Source organism: Pelophylax lessonae (assembly GCF_965119305.1).
Source record: "Pelophylax lessonae genome assembly, chromosome: 1".
In the NCBI taxonomy this organism is placed as follows: Eukaryota; Metazoa; Chordata; class Amphibia; order Anura; family Ranidae; genus Pelophylax; species Pelophylax lessonae.
In genome coordinates, this window is record NC_138768.1 from 730432844 (window position 1) to 730447210 (window position 14367).

At 38.8% G+C, this 14367-nt stretch overlaps 1 protein-coding gene across 2 annotated transcripts in view; it reads left to right on the forward strand.

Moving 5' to 3' along the window:
• Positions 1–14367, forward strand: part of MSR1 (macrophage scavenger receptor 1) — a 65073-nt gene that overhangs the window by 6527 nt on the left and 44179 nt on the right. For both annotated transcript variants that reach the window (XM_082262264.1, XM_082262265.1), the window contains 3 exons: positions 527–873; positions 3864–4050; positions 13562–13624. In XM_082262264.1, coding sequence (XP_082118390.1) covers positions 527–873; positions 3864–4050; positions 13562–13624 — 597 coding nt within the window. The remainder of the gene's footprint in view (positions 1–526; positions 874–3863; positions 4051–13561; positions 13625–14367) is intronic.

Consider the following 14367-nt stretch of genomic DNA (forward strand, 5'->3'; position numbering starts at 1 on the left):
GCTCAGTTAGCTACCTATGTGTAGGATGACCATTAAATTCACCACCCTGTAGTTCTTTAGGAAAATCCAGGTTGTAGATTTGGATAGTGTTGACAGGGATTACCTCAGCTCTCCTTGCCCAGCTTGCTGAGCAATCCTTTATAATTAAAAGGGAGGTTTATGCCCACTCACATGGCCTTTGCTGTCTCTTAAAAGCCAGCCCACAGACTGCCTTCATGATGGGCAGATGAAGGGGGTATTTTCTGCAATAATACATTTTTGCCCAACGATCACCTTTAACACCAAGATGTAGTTTTCAGCATTTTAAGTTCTTTTTCAGGTGACAATGAATATAAGACCACTCTATTCTAAAAATAGTAACTTAACGCATCTCTGATTGAAACAAAGTTATTTTAGCTATCTGGTTCCTTTCACTCTGTTTTTGGAATTTTTTCGTAATAACCAGTTTCTGGACGAAGATACCTGCGACTGGAAGTCTACACGTGAAATTTATAAATTATGTATTACTTTCTAATCTCTTTTGAAGGTCAGATCTCCCAGTTTGAAAAATACAAACACGTTTGCAAGGAAAAGCATGAAGGAGAAGATGGCAAAGAATCAGAAACAGGAAGCCTCCATGATTACTCCATTATTTTGAGCCAGCTTATACAAAACCTCTCTGACTGTAAATCACAAAATTCATTGAACTCAGCAAAACTGCAATCTCTAAATAAAATATTAAATGAGAGCATATCACAGAGTCAGGAAAAGGACAAACGCATGCAGGACATACAAAAAACACTGGGACACTTAACCACTACACTGGATGACAGCGACATGAAAATGGATTATATAAACATGACATTTTCTGAAAAGGTTCATATTCTTAAGGAGGTAAGAGCATTTGAGGACTAATTTAAAATGTTTAAGAACATTTTTTAAGAAAAAACATAAAACCTTGAATATATGAAGTGGATTTACAGGAATTATTCAAATATTCATTTTGGAAAATTAGTTTCCTCCTTCAAGGGACTCTGTTGTTTAAATTAAAAGCTGCTACTGTTATAATTTGCAGACACCTAGAGGTACCCACCAATACCTTTAGCAGTCTCTCAACTCTTCCTTTCATGGCCGAATATCAGCTCATTTTTACAGGCAAAGCTTGCCTTGCCCTACCTATCGTTTGTACATGCATAATGGCCAGCGAGGCTACTCATCATAGTGGTGAGCCAGTAAGAATGAGTCTGGGGTTTGGGAATAGTGGCAAGCTCCAATCTTACCCAAAAGAATCAGAACATTGCCTTTTAGAACTGGCCAGGATACTAGACTCATTGTCTGCTATACACTAAATATAACCACTATAGGTAGAATATATAACTCTTATTAATAAAGAGCAGCAAAAAAGTTTTTACCTAGGCATACCTAGAGAAGGAATCAAGTGGATTTTGGTCAAATTTGCTCATTACACTTACATCTAACATCTCTGAGTTCTTCAGCATTAAGTTTATATTGTGGAAAGCAACAACCAAATCAAATACACCTATATTAGAAAATTAACAACCCTTATTATGATTTAAAACATAGCGTAATTTGCTTAAACATGACTTAAATTGATATGTACATGTAAAAAACCAATCCAATTTTATAAACATTTATGGGTGCTTTTACAATACAATGTTATTAACATTCATGGATGTATTTACTTGCACAATTGTAAATGTTAAAAGCAAGTCTGACACAAAATTGAACTTTATATTTTAGGATTAGTGGTCCTTGAAATTATAGCATGTATTTCCAGATTATTATATTACTGGAGGAACCACCAACCCAGATTTCACCATCACTCCCCACCAAGCTGACAACTGCAATATGGGGTATACGTTGTAAATCTATGTTTAAAGTGAAATTCTTGCTAAAAGTTTGGAGTTAAAATTTCACCCTTTATTGGTTAACTTATGTTTTTAAATCAGCAAGCTTTTGGGACAACCTAGATCCCTTATTAAGGCTTGGATGAAGCTAACACAGTACAATACTCTATTACAACTGCAATGTTTAAAACAGTATTTCTCAACCATTTTTCAGTCAAGGCACCCTTTAAAATTATAGATATATTTCAAGGCACCCTTTAAAATTATGGATAGTCCTAAGGCAACCCATTTTAAAATGTAAAAAACGATTCTAATAGCTTAACATAATGCACCAACTTCCACACATGTAGGACACCCAGCGTTAGAGGTGACTTATTCTTCCAAAGCAAATACACTTTTGCGCACTGGTACTGACTAGTATTCCAATGTTTCTTTTCTCCCTCAGTTTTTCTCCATCAGCCAGCTAATGTCACCCCAGTGCTGAGGGACAGGGGCACAGGAGGGTCAAACAAGGATGCTGTGGAGGCAACAGACATCCTCCTTATTAACTGATGTCATTGGTTGTTAGAATGCCAGTGTCTAGAAAGTCGTAATGGTGCATGATGAAAACTTGTGGCTTTGTGTAACTAAAAGGCAGGCTTGATCCACCTGCTGGCTTCTATACAATTTTTGATACATTTTTAGGCATTTTGCCAAGGCATCCCTAAAGAAACTTCAAGGCACCCCAGGGTGCCTGGGCATCCTGGTTGAAAAAGACTGGTTAACAATATACTTTTAGGAAAACATATAGAACTTGATATAACCTTCAGGCAGCCCTAAAGAAACTTTAAGGCACCCCAGGGTGCCTGGGAACCCTGGTTCAAAAAGGCTGATTTATATAGAATTTGATATAACCTTCAGGCAGCTGCATTGATATCCCATTACAGTATGCATATACTACTATAGCTTGCGTTTTGTAAATTAATATATAACACTAGCTTATGTGAAATAGATACCATCAAAAATATTTATGCATTCTCATGTTCCCTTTTGCATATACAGCTTAGGTGTATTCATAAGGAGTTTTTTTTTGTGTTTTTTTTCAACATTCAGCTTGTTTTTATGGGGGAACTGGGGAGACATGGATGTGTCTAGGAAACACTCTCCTATTTACTCCCAGCATGCTGCATGGCCTTAGGATTCTGTGGACATGGCTGGGCACCATAATCAATAGGTATGGGATCTATAGTCTGGAATGCACAGCTAGATGACTGTGAAGGTCCACATTTATCCAGCTGATGATATATCTGGTAGTATTCACATTCTACTGGACTTATTCTGTAGTGTTTAAGATATGTTGCTGCTTATCAATGCAGCATCTTTGTTTCTAATGTTACATTGTATGGTATATGTATAGTATTATGGTAACATTAGAACTGACGAAACTGCTTGCATAAGCAACATGCCCAGTTAAATGTGACTAACTACTGCTAGCTTTATAGCTATAACAGAATGGATCATGACAGTTTTTTTTTTGCTCAGTCTGACCTCATAAGAAACAGTGCCACTCCAAGTGACTGTGTGTATACACATGGTGACTCCAACTACTGTGAGGTGCAGGCATCCAGAGGGCCAGTCTGGCCCATATCACACACTTACAATAAGAAAGGTAAAACAGCACACAATCTGCCCGGTAATACAAATGTAAAAACTGATTTCAGTTAGTCTACTCCAATGCCTCGGGCCTTTGATGCATTTCATCTGACTAAGTCTTTGGGAGGGTGAAACAAGTCAGAGGGGCATGGAATAAGAGGAGGCCAGCTGAGACCGGTTTTTACACTTCTGGACGGATTGATTGTGTGGTTTCTCCTTACTTATTGTAAGGTTATTTTGCTCATTATCTAAAGAGAAATACATGGAACTTCATTTCAGTATCCATACTTGTTCAGAAATCCCATCTACAGTATTTAAAGATATATAAACTTAACATACTTTATAAAACAACTTTTAAAACTCCTTTATCAATTCTTCCAAAAGGAAATTGGTCAACAGTATACATACTTTCAGAATGCATCATCAGATATTAACATTGTTAAACAGCAGTTTATGACAATACAACAAGAAATGAAAGAGGAAGTGAAAACACTGAATCAGATCACCAATGATCTTCAGTTAAAGGACTGGGAGCAATCTCTTACACTGAAAAACCTAACAACAATTCAAGGTAAATACATTTACAAGTCTAATTTATTTAGAGCACTGTCCATTTATAAAAACTCAGGCTATAAGTACTGTGTAAAAAAAAGAACTTCAGCAGATCATCTATAGGGTAGATCAATTCTACCAGCTGGAGCTGGAGAGAGTCCAGAGAAGGGCAACTAAACTAATTAGAGGATTGGAGGACCTTAATTATGAAGAGCGTCTGCAATCGCTTGATTTATTCTCCCTGGAGAAGAGGCACCTGAGGGGGGACATGATAGCAATTTATAAATATCTCAATGGTGATCTCAGCATAGAAAAAAATCTATTCAGTCGAAAGGATTGCATGAGGACTCGGGGGGCATACAATACGATTGGAGGAGACGTGTTTTAACCTCACGCAACGTGGGGGGTTCTTTACTGTTAGGGCAACAAGATTATGGAATTCTCTACCACAAGAGGTGGTTTCTGCGGGAAGTATGGTGGCTTTCAAAAGACTCTTAGACATACATCTCAAGGAGAAAAACATTAAGGGATATGAGAGATGATTACGGCCACACACACTTACACAGGTTGAACTGGATGGACTATTGTCTTTATTCAACCTCACCTACTATGTAACTATGTAAATTCATACATAGTGGTGAACTACTGTATTAGGGCTAGGAGTTAATTAAAGTGTATCTACAGTAAACCCCCAAGATTACATTTTATATATAACAGTCTTTACATGTTGTAATTGCATTATTTATTCTTTATGGATTTTTTCTCCTTTCCTTCCACCTGGTGATCCTGACAGTAACACACTTCCTGTCCTAGGGTGACAATGCTTAGCTACTTCATGATATCTATGGAGGAGCAGCATCATCACTCTAGGACAAGAAGTGTTTTCTGTATTCCGCTGAGAGAAATGGGCAGGTATGATGACACTACTAACTAATAAAAGTCAGCTGAGGCAGAGAGCACAGGAAGTAATGAGCTCACTTGATTTTTAGCAGTATAAACAGGTATCCTTGCACTTGTTGAACAGATGGAACAAAATGCTTTCAATAGTATATTTAATAAACCAAAAGGGGACAAGTAAGAGAAGTTCATTTTTAGGGTTTACACTTAAGGAATTGGTTAAATTGGAGCAAAAGTCCCACAAAAAACAATAAGTTAGAGTTTACTGGCAAAGGAGACATGCAACGTTTACTGTCTACAGCCCTGCCTCATTCCTGGCATTTGTAATATACAGAAAACAGACCTAGGTAGTATTAATGACATAATCTAGTGTGCTTTTGAAGTAGTTACATGATCAGTAGCTAAACAGCGGCTAAAGAGGAACATTGCTGCACCCAGAAGCAGCAGAAGAAGAGATTGCAGTGGTGGGTGGTGACCAGTCACTGTTGAAGCGCAGCGTAAGGCAAGTATAGTAAAATGTGCAAGTATACTGTACTTTGAGCAGGGCCAGTTTTAAAGAAATTGGGGCCCTAGGCAAGAATCAATTTAGGGTCTTGGCTGGAATATTGCAGGCTTTCTGACAGGACCCACTTCATAGTGTACAACATACTCTGCTTCTTTTTTGCTTTATAATTTATATCACCTAACAGTTAAACAGACATTTGAATGAATTGAATACTATACTGTATCTTAATATGATTTGGAATACTACACTACAAGAGCATTATTTAATGAGAAAGGACAGGAGAGAAAGGAAAACAGAAGTGGTGAAAATTTGGAGAAGGAACAAATATACATAGCACATGACCAATTAAAAAGCATGTTATACATTATATTGTTTAGAAGTAAACAAGAAGTTTTAGTTTAAAACTGATTGTCACTATATATTTCTTGCATATATTTTCTCTTTATTATTTGCATATATTGTGTGGAGAAGGTGGTGGACATTAATTAGGGGTCCCTAAACTTTTAAAACAAAAATTCAAATTACTGTCTGTCATAATGCTTGGGTGATGGACTGTGGTCAGTGACAGTAAAATAATGCCATGAATTGATAATCAGTGGGAGTAATAAATGCTTTTGCATCAGCGTTCATTGGAAGTAAAACATGCCTTTATGTCAGTTGTCCGTGGGAGTAAAAAATGCCCATGCATTAGTGGTCAACGGCAGTAAAACCTGCTCCAGCATCAGTTGGAGAAAAACATGCTCCAGCACCAGTGGAAGTAAGAAATGCCCCAGTGTTAGTGGACAGTGGGAATAAAAAAAGCCCCAATGTCAGTAATCAGTGGGAGTAATAAATGCTCTGGTGTCAGTAGGAGTAAAATTTCCTGGTCTCCCATGTGTCAGTGGTAGGATTAGTGTCATGTGATAGTGGGTAATGGTGCCCTATCATTGGTATTTGGTGGCTGGGACTATACAGGCACCATCCGGAAGGAGATTTATCTAGCCAATATTGCCAGTTACATTGTTAAGTGCTATAACACTTTGCATTCCAGCTACCGCAAGCGCCACTGCCTCTCTCCATACAGTGTCTTCCCTCTGTTCAACTTGCAACGAGAAAAGCCTTTTCATTGCAGAGGCTCATCTACAGCAATCAACTTACTCACAGACCATAGTTTGAGGACAACTGTTTTTAATTAAACAAACCATAGAAAGTGGAGTATTTTTTGGGGGTAAAAAGTCGAAAGAAACATTTAAGAGGAAAATCTGTTTTTGGATTTATTATAATTATGACAGTTTTCATCACATTTGCACTTAGGGGTTTTGAGGAGCAATAATACTAATACTAATAACAATAATAATAATACTTTGCTGCACTAATACCTGCATTTTACACACATCATATTATATACACACAAGCATATACTGTTTACAATTTGCACCACCACACAAACATGCACACAATCGGTACATTACCACACACAACACTGCATTAAATACATAAAGCTGCATTTGCACGGGTGTTTGGTCATGGTGAAAATCCCAGTCTGACAGCTGTGATCATATAGTCCTTACATTTCAATGACAGGCTGTTGGTGGCCACAACTATGTGTGAGGGCCCACACAGTCAGCGATTACCTGCAGCGATCACAGCTGGATGCACTTCAGTTAATTGCTGGCTGTGCGAACAACCACAAAAAGCTATGGCCACTGACAGCCTGACATTGCAGTGTACAGGATGGGAGGCGGCACCCATCCATTTCCAGCTGTGAAACCCAAAAGCAGTGATCCATAACTTGCGCGGATGCAACCTAAATATACATACAATCTGCACAGTACACACAATTTGCAATACATACATAAACATACACACAATCTGCACATTACACACAAACACGTGGTTTTAACATTACAATCATACACACAACACTGCATTATATTCATAAACAATCAAAGAATGTACACATACACACAAGCTGCACATTGCACACAAATAAACACATGATTCAAATGTTACAAACATAGTTACATAGTTAGTGAGGTTGAAAATAGACATCAGTCTACCCAGTTCAACCTATGATGAGTGTGTGTGTGTATAAGTGTTTATTTCAATAGTACATTGTATACCAGTGTTAATTTTGGCAGCAAATTTCAATTTAGTTTTAGTCTTAGTCTTAGGACTAAAATGGCATTTTAGTTTTAGTCCTATTTTAGTCTTCTGCAAGTGTTTTAGTTTTAGTCGTATTTAGTCGACTAAAACTCCAGTATATTTTAGTCGACTAAAACGCCCTACATTTTAGTCGACTAAAACTCATTTTAGTCATCTATAATCAAATGGGTGTAGTTCAATTGTAATTTGTAATGCATTATTTAAGCATTTCTCTACAATTTCCAAACTCATTATATACTACTGCTGGTCCTGGAGTGAAAAATCTAATATGTTATTATTTATGCTTTGAGCATGCACCAGTGTTAATTTTTGGCAGCAAATTTCGATTTAGTTTTAGTTATAGTCTTTTGACTAAAATGCCATTTTAGTTTTAGTCGTATTTTAGTCTTAAGACTAAAATACCATTTTAGTTTTAGTCGTATTTTAGTCATCTGAATTGTGTTAGTCGACGAAAAAGTTTTAGTCGGTTTTAGTCGACGAAATTAACACTGTTGTATACCCCTGTATGTCGTGGTCATTATGGTGCCCATCTAATCGTTTTTTGAATCTATCGATGCTTCTTGCTGATACCACTGCTCGTGGAAGAGAATTCCACATCCTTATTGCTCTGACAGTAAAGAACCCTTTACACAGTTTAAGGTTAAACTAGTAAATGGCCGCGTGTCTTTATAAATTCCCTTTTGCTGATACTTTTGTTCCCTATATTAGGGTCGCCAGTACGGTATTTGTACATTGATATCATTGATATTATATCCTCTCTCAAGCGTCTCCTCTCCAGAGAGAATAAGTTCAATGCTTGTAGTTTTTCCTCATAGCTAAAGTCATCCAGTCCCTTTATGAGCTTTGTTGCCCTTCTCTGGACTCTATCCAGTTCCAGCACATCTTTCCTAACTGGACGGTATACTTAAGATGCGGCTGGACCAGAGTCTTGTAGAGTGGGAGAATTATCGTTTTATCTCTGGAGTGAATCCCCTTTTTAATACATGCCAGTTTTCTGTTGGCTTTATAAAACAGGAAAAAATCCACTCTAGGTCAAGCAAAAGAACAAAAAGGTAAGCAACCACCTAACCAACTATGATACCAGTTGTTAATGGTCAAAATAAAGAAGAAGTAGGGCTAAATCGTAATAGTGCAATCATGTGTAGCACCCTCCTCATAGTCAGGTGCTAGGTTCAAAGCATTTTATGCTCCATCTGCTCATCAGGGGAGCCTGATCTATTAGGTTGCCTGTTGCATGTTCCCAGGTGTGATTCACTAAGTCTGAGGGAGTGTCCCCACTGCATCCAATAGGGGAGCAGGTTGGACAGTGGAGGAAACTTGGCCAGAGACACATTGGCTTTTGTGGGAGTCCCAGTGGGAGGGCACTCTTGCAGTGCATCCTGGGATTGCTCAGAAAAGCTGAGGGGACATGTGACAGGCCGTCTTTGGCAGGAAGCAGAGTCCCTGGAGGAGGTGGATGGCTGTCTCTCCTCCTGTCGCATGAGGAAGGTGGTCATAGGGAGTTGGCCTAGTGAACCAGATGTGCAGCTGAGCTGCAGAGGATCCTGTAAAGCTGACAGTATAGCTACTGGCAGAGTCTTCCGGGAAAAACAGTGTCCATGAGTACCAGGGGACTTGCCAAAGGATCTGCCCAGGAAGGGGACCACTCCAGTGAAGTCAGAAGATAAAGGGACAGCTCACAGAGTGTGTCAGAGTAAAGGGTGTAAAACCCTGAAGAGTAGGGAAAAAGGGGGTGCCAAGTAGGACCCTGAAGAGTGATTCACAGTACAGGGCAGTTACCTTAATTCTACTTCACTTTAGTGGCATGGTGAAGTAGCGGCCTTGCCGCATCCATATATAATAAGTCCCAGTAATAATTGTGCATAGTTTGTTTAGTTGGAGTATCCCACTCATCCCTTCTCCTATCCCAGTTCTCAAATAAAACAACAAAAAAAACAAAACCCCTAGACTGTTTTCTGACTGGCCCAAGGGAACCCATAACCAGCAGCAGGAACTCATAACCAGCAGCAGATGCTTTCCCCAATATAAGATGGCGTGGGGTGTATCGGCGTCCTACCGCTCCGTGAGCACGTCGTGTGACGAAAAACTAGTAGGGTGGGGCAAGAATGACGATCAACACTGCAACTCAGTAGTGCCTCGCATTCGAGGCTTGGAGACATAGCCGGAGTGAAGGAGATATATGCGAATAACTCTTGTGTCAGGTTGACACACAGAAATGTGAGTGTATTGCATTTATGTTCTAACAAACTATTGGAGTTTTTTACGGAATCACACTATTGGAATTTTTCCTTCTGCTTTCTTCATCCTTACCTTGTATTACCCTGAGAATAAAACGTCCATGGAGAATGTGGGAAGAGCCACTTTTGAAATTTAGACGACTTGCTGGAAATTTTATCTAATATTTAAGCGCAATTGCTGGTTTATAATTTTACCAGCTTCTCATCTGGTCAGTTAGTTAGGGGGATACGGTGGATGGAGCAAATTGGGTGTTTTTGCACAAGTGGTCACGGAAGATTTTGTATTGATTGAACCAATCAGCTTATACTTTGGCACCTTTTTCACTTGGGACTTTATGCACGGACTTTTTAAGTATATTTTTTATATCACTATATGAATTTATGAATTATTGCTGTTCATATGAATTTTATATTCATTTTATGATAGGTTGGCAATTTAAAATATATATATATTTTTTTTTTTTTGCATTAGCACTTTTTCAGCCCTGTACCCTTTGCACTTAGCACCTTTGGGAAGGAGTTTCCAATTTTTACATTTTATTCTTCTCAGATATTTGGTTTTTCATGTGATACACAGGCATTTGGATATATTTTTGAATTAGCACTTTTTGGCACTCAGCACTTTTGTGCAGGATTTCTCATTTTATATATTTTTTTTTACACCATTCCTATTATTATGTTCATGGGAATATAGTTTCTATATATTTTGTTTTCACACGGAACATTGGATTTAGTCAATTAGAGAAGGAAACTAACGGGGGCTGATCATTTTATTTTTCTATTACTGGTAACCTGCATGCTGCCACTTATACATATTAGATTATGTAGCTGTATGGAGCTATGTGCAGGTTGTTTTGTAAAGCACCGGGATGTACATGGACGTATGCCGCGACTGTAGATAGTGCTTTATGCAACCGCTGATGCATACCTTTGTTCAGCTGCATCTTCAAAGTGATGACTATTGGTGGCTGTCCGCAGCAGCTTTGGGTCCTGGAAAAATATATTTTCAGACTATGGATGCTGTACAACCCCTACAGTTACTGCATGTGCATAAGTCCTATAAAGGAAAAAAGACCAAAAATTAAAAAAAAAAACCTTTATAAATTCTATATGTGTTGTATTTTATAACAGGTGGGGGTTTGTCGTGCTTCTTTTAGGGCTCATTCATTCCAAGTGCATTGATCTACACTACTCACTGCAGGGACGCTAGAGAACAATTGTTCTCCATGTGCTCTGTTCACACCAAGTGCATTAGTGTGTGCTGCATAAAAATGAACTTGCACATTCTATGTGTTCCATATCAAACACTTTTCCAGATGCCAAAAATCCACACCACCCTTTATGTCATGTTTTAAACAGTAAACACTTACCGGGACATGCTGGCGATGCCAGTCAGATGCACCCACATACACTCATATGATATGGCATTGCCTGTCCCTACAATTGTATTGCTTGGGGGTCCTGGACTTCATTACCAAATTGACTACCATTCCTGTACCACCTAGGGTCAAGGTTTGCATTCTGGGACTTGGTAATGCGTTGGCTCACTCTACAGCAGCTTGCACCTTGTTGGGTCTCCTACTTTTTTAATGCGAGAAAGTTAATAGTGTTACGGTGGAGAGGTGATAGGGCCCCTACTTTAAATATGTGGAAAGCGTTAGTGAACTCTGTAATACCACTATATAAAGAAGCCTACATCAATAGGGGGTGCCCTCAAAAATTCACCAAATTTTGGAGTAATTGGGAGGCAGGTGACAGCAGGGCTGACTGTGATGATATTGTGACTGCTGTACATTAATCCATTTTATTCTTGTTGTTGTGGTTGGGGGAATGCCAGGCCACCTTTTCTTGAACTCTTTCTTTTAAAACTCACTGATTGTCCTTACTCTGATGTTCTTTCATCTTGTGGAGCACACAATTGACCTCCTTAAGGCAGAAGAATTTGCAAAAAAAACAGTAAACATTTTGATGTGTTGTAGCAACGCATCGTAGAGCATGAGCACAACATATACCAACGAGCAAGAATTATGGTGCACTGGTGTAAACAGGTCCTTACCCATGACAAGACTGACAAAGCAAAGTAGCCTAAGGTAGAGAAGGAGAGCACCTGAGCAATTCACTGATTGGCTTAGAAAAACCCTCTTTCATCCCCCTGGAGTGTTAAGCCAGGTTAATTTAAAAGCAGCTAACTTTTATTTGCACTCCATGATCACTGTGAGGATCCATCCTTAAATGTCACTCTGAGAGCAACCGTAGGTCTCTCAAAGGTATACACGTGCAGTGTTCACACCTGTGATTGGACATCACAGCAATGGCAAGGCACAAAGCCGCTCTGACTCTAAGCCTTTTGTCTGTGACCTACGCTGTCTAATGACAGTGGAATCACAGATATTGGCAGAGTGCCTGGCTCGCAAATCCCTTCTGTATTAAATAACTATTTTAAACATGGTATAAGAACAGGTTGGGAGGCGCAGTGCTTCTTTTTTCTCCCACGTATCCACATTGAACACCATTTGGCAAGTAGCTTAAAAGTCAAAACAGCTTCCATTGCATTCCAATTCATTGCAAACACATGAATAGTAATATTAATACCAAACTATAATAATTGTGGCAGGATGAGCCCGTGCCACTGTTTAATATGGTGGTTTATGCCAGATTTTTTAAGAAGCAAGCCCACTAATGGCACAGATGTTTGCTCCCTTCATTTAGGAGTCAGAATTAGAGCTCCTCCAGAGGGGGTCAGTGTGTGAAGGGAGCAGTGAGAGGTGCAAGGTGCAGGAGGAACAAAGCAGCAGGGAGCTGCCAGGAAAGACACAGAGCAGAGGTACAGCATCTGTGCATGAACACTGGGATGCATTTATTGGTCAACAGGACCAAAAGGTACTAATGGTCAGGTGGACCAAAAGGTATTATTCGGAGCAGTAAAGCTGACAAGAGAGCCAAGAGGCTAAAAGTTATGTTTGGTTTGTATTGATTATGAAAACCCGTTGCGTGGAAGGGCATACTTGTATCAACTTTTGACGTTCTTTCGAATAAAATTGGGAAGAAAAGCCCTGAAAACTACTTGGTGTGGAGTAAACTCAATGTTTTAGCACTACCACTGAGCTACAAAACCCCAACTTATCACAATATGTCCAAAAAAAAAAAAAAAAGTAATGTGTCAAAATTGAAACCTGGAGTACAGCACGTTATAATCCCGGGCTAGTAAGAATTATTTTAAACAAACAGATCTTAAAGGGTATCTCCACTTTCATGGGGAAAAAAATGCATATGAAGAAAAAACAATATAGCATATACAATTGAGACACAAATCATACTGTAATTGAAATCTTGGGGTTATTCAATAGGATCATCGTATCTAACATCCTTTCAGACAAGGAAAGTCACTTACATAAACACCCGAAGGATCGCAAAGTTTCCCCATTAACTTCCTTACAGAGATAATGAACTAGTTATCACCTAAGTAACCAATTCTGATTCTGGAATTTTAATGAAAAACAACCCTGGCTTAAAGCTGTTATGTGAACTTGCCCTGTCAGGTGATGTTAATCAAAAAGCCAGGTCAGAAACTACTAGGACCTTCTTGCAAACCTGCTAGATAGTAGCATCATGAAAAAGTATTTGATCTCATTTGTTATTAGTTGTTATTTGATATCTGTGCATGAATACGAAGCATGTTCAGCAGTTGTACCAATTTATTTCAGCTATCCCTTTTGTTATTTAAACTGCTGAATTTTATATTCTAGGTCCTCCTGGTCCCAAAGGAGAAAAGGGTGACAATGGCTTAGCAGGAATAATTGGAAGACCAGGTACATTTTTATGTGATGTTTTTGGAATGTTTAAGATTCAAATACTTCAGCACAGTTGGGAATTTCAAAGAAAGTTTTGTCTGTTCTGCATTAGTTACTAAAACCTTACAATGTCCTGGGGCCAGCTTGAAGCACACCTGTCTAGACAGATTCATAGGAGCGGTCTTCTTTTGGTCTCCTTCTGATATAATTTGTTGCTTGAATCTGGCTTCAGTACTTGGAGTCACTGGTCTGGAATATACTGTATATGCAGCAAATAAGGCCCTGTTCACACTTGTATTAGAAACACAGTAGGGTTGAGGTATGATTGCCACCTCATCCCTTTAAAAACAAATAATATTAATTACACGGGTGGCGAGGCTAATTTGATGCAGATAAGACAATAACTGTGTTTAATTACCACCCTTATCAGCCACAGAATCTGTGTAATTAATATGTGTTCGGTTTTAAAGGGATAAGGTGGTAAACCTAGTTTGGGGCATGATTTTGCCGCTCCCTGAATGCCTAGTAAAATAGCCTACAATGGATATAATGGAGAGCAGACAAAGCTGTTCACATTTGAAAAACATGTAGCGTTTGCCTTGCTTTGAATTTCCATGTGGCAAAAATAAAGCTACATGTTGAGTCTGGGGGGAGTTGAAGGTTGTCAATTCCTTCTGTTCAAGTCTATGATAATGCACATTTTTTACCATGCTTTAAACATGCATTAAATGCATCAAAAAAAGGCATGTTAAAGCAATATG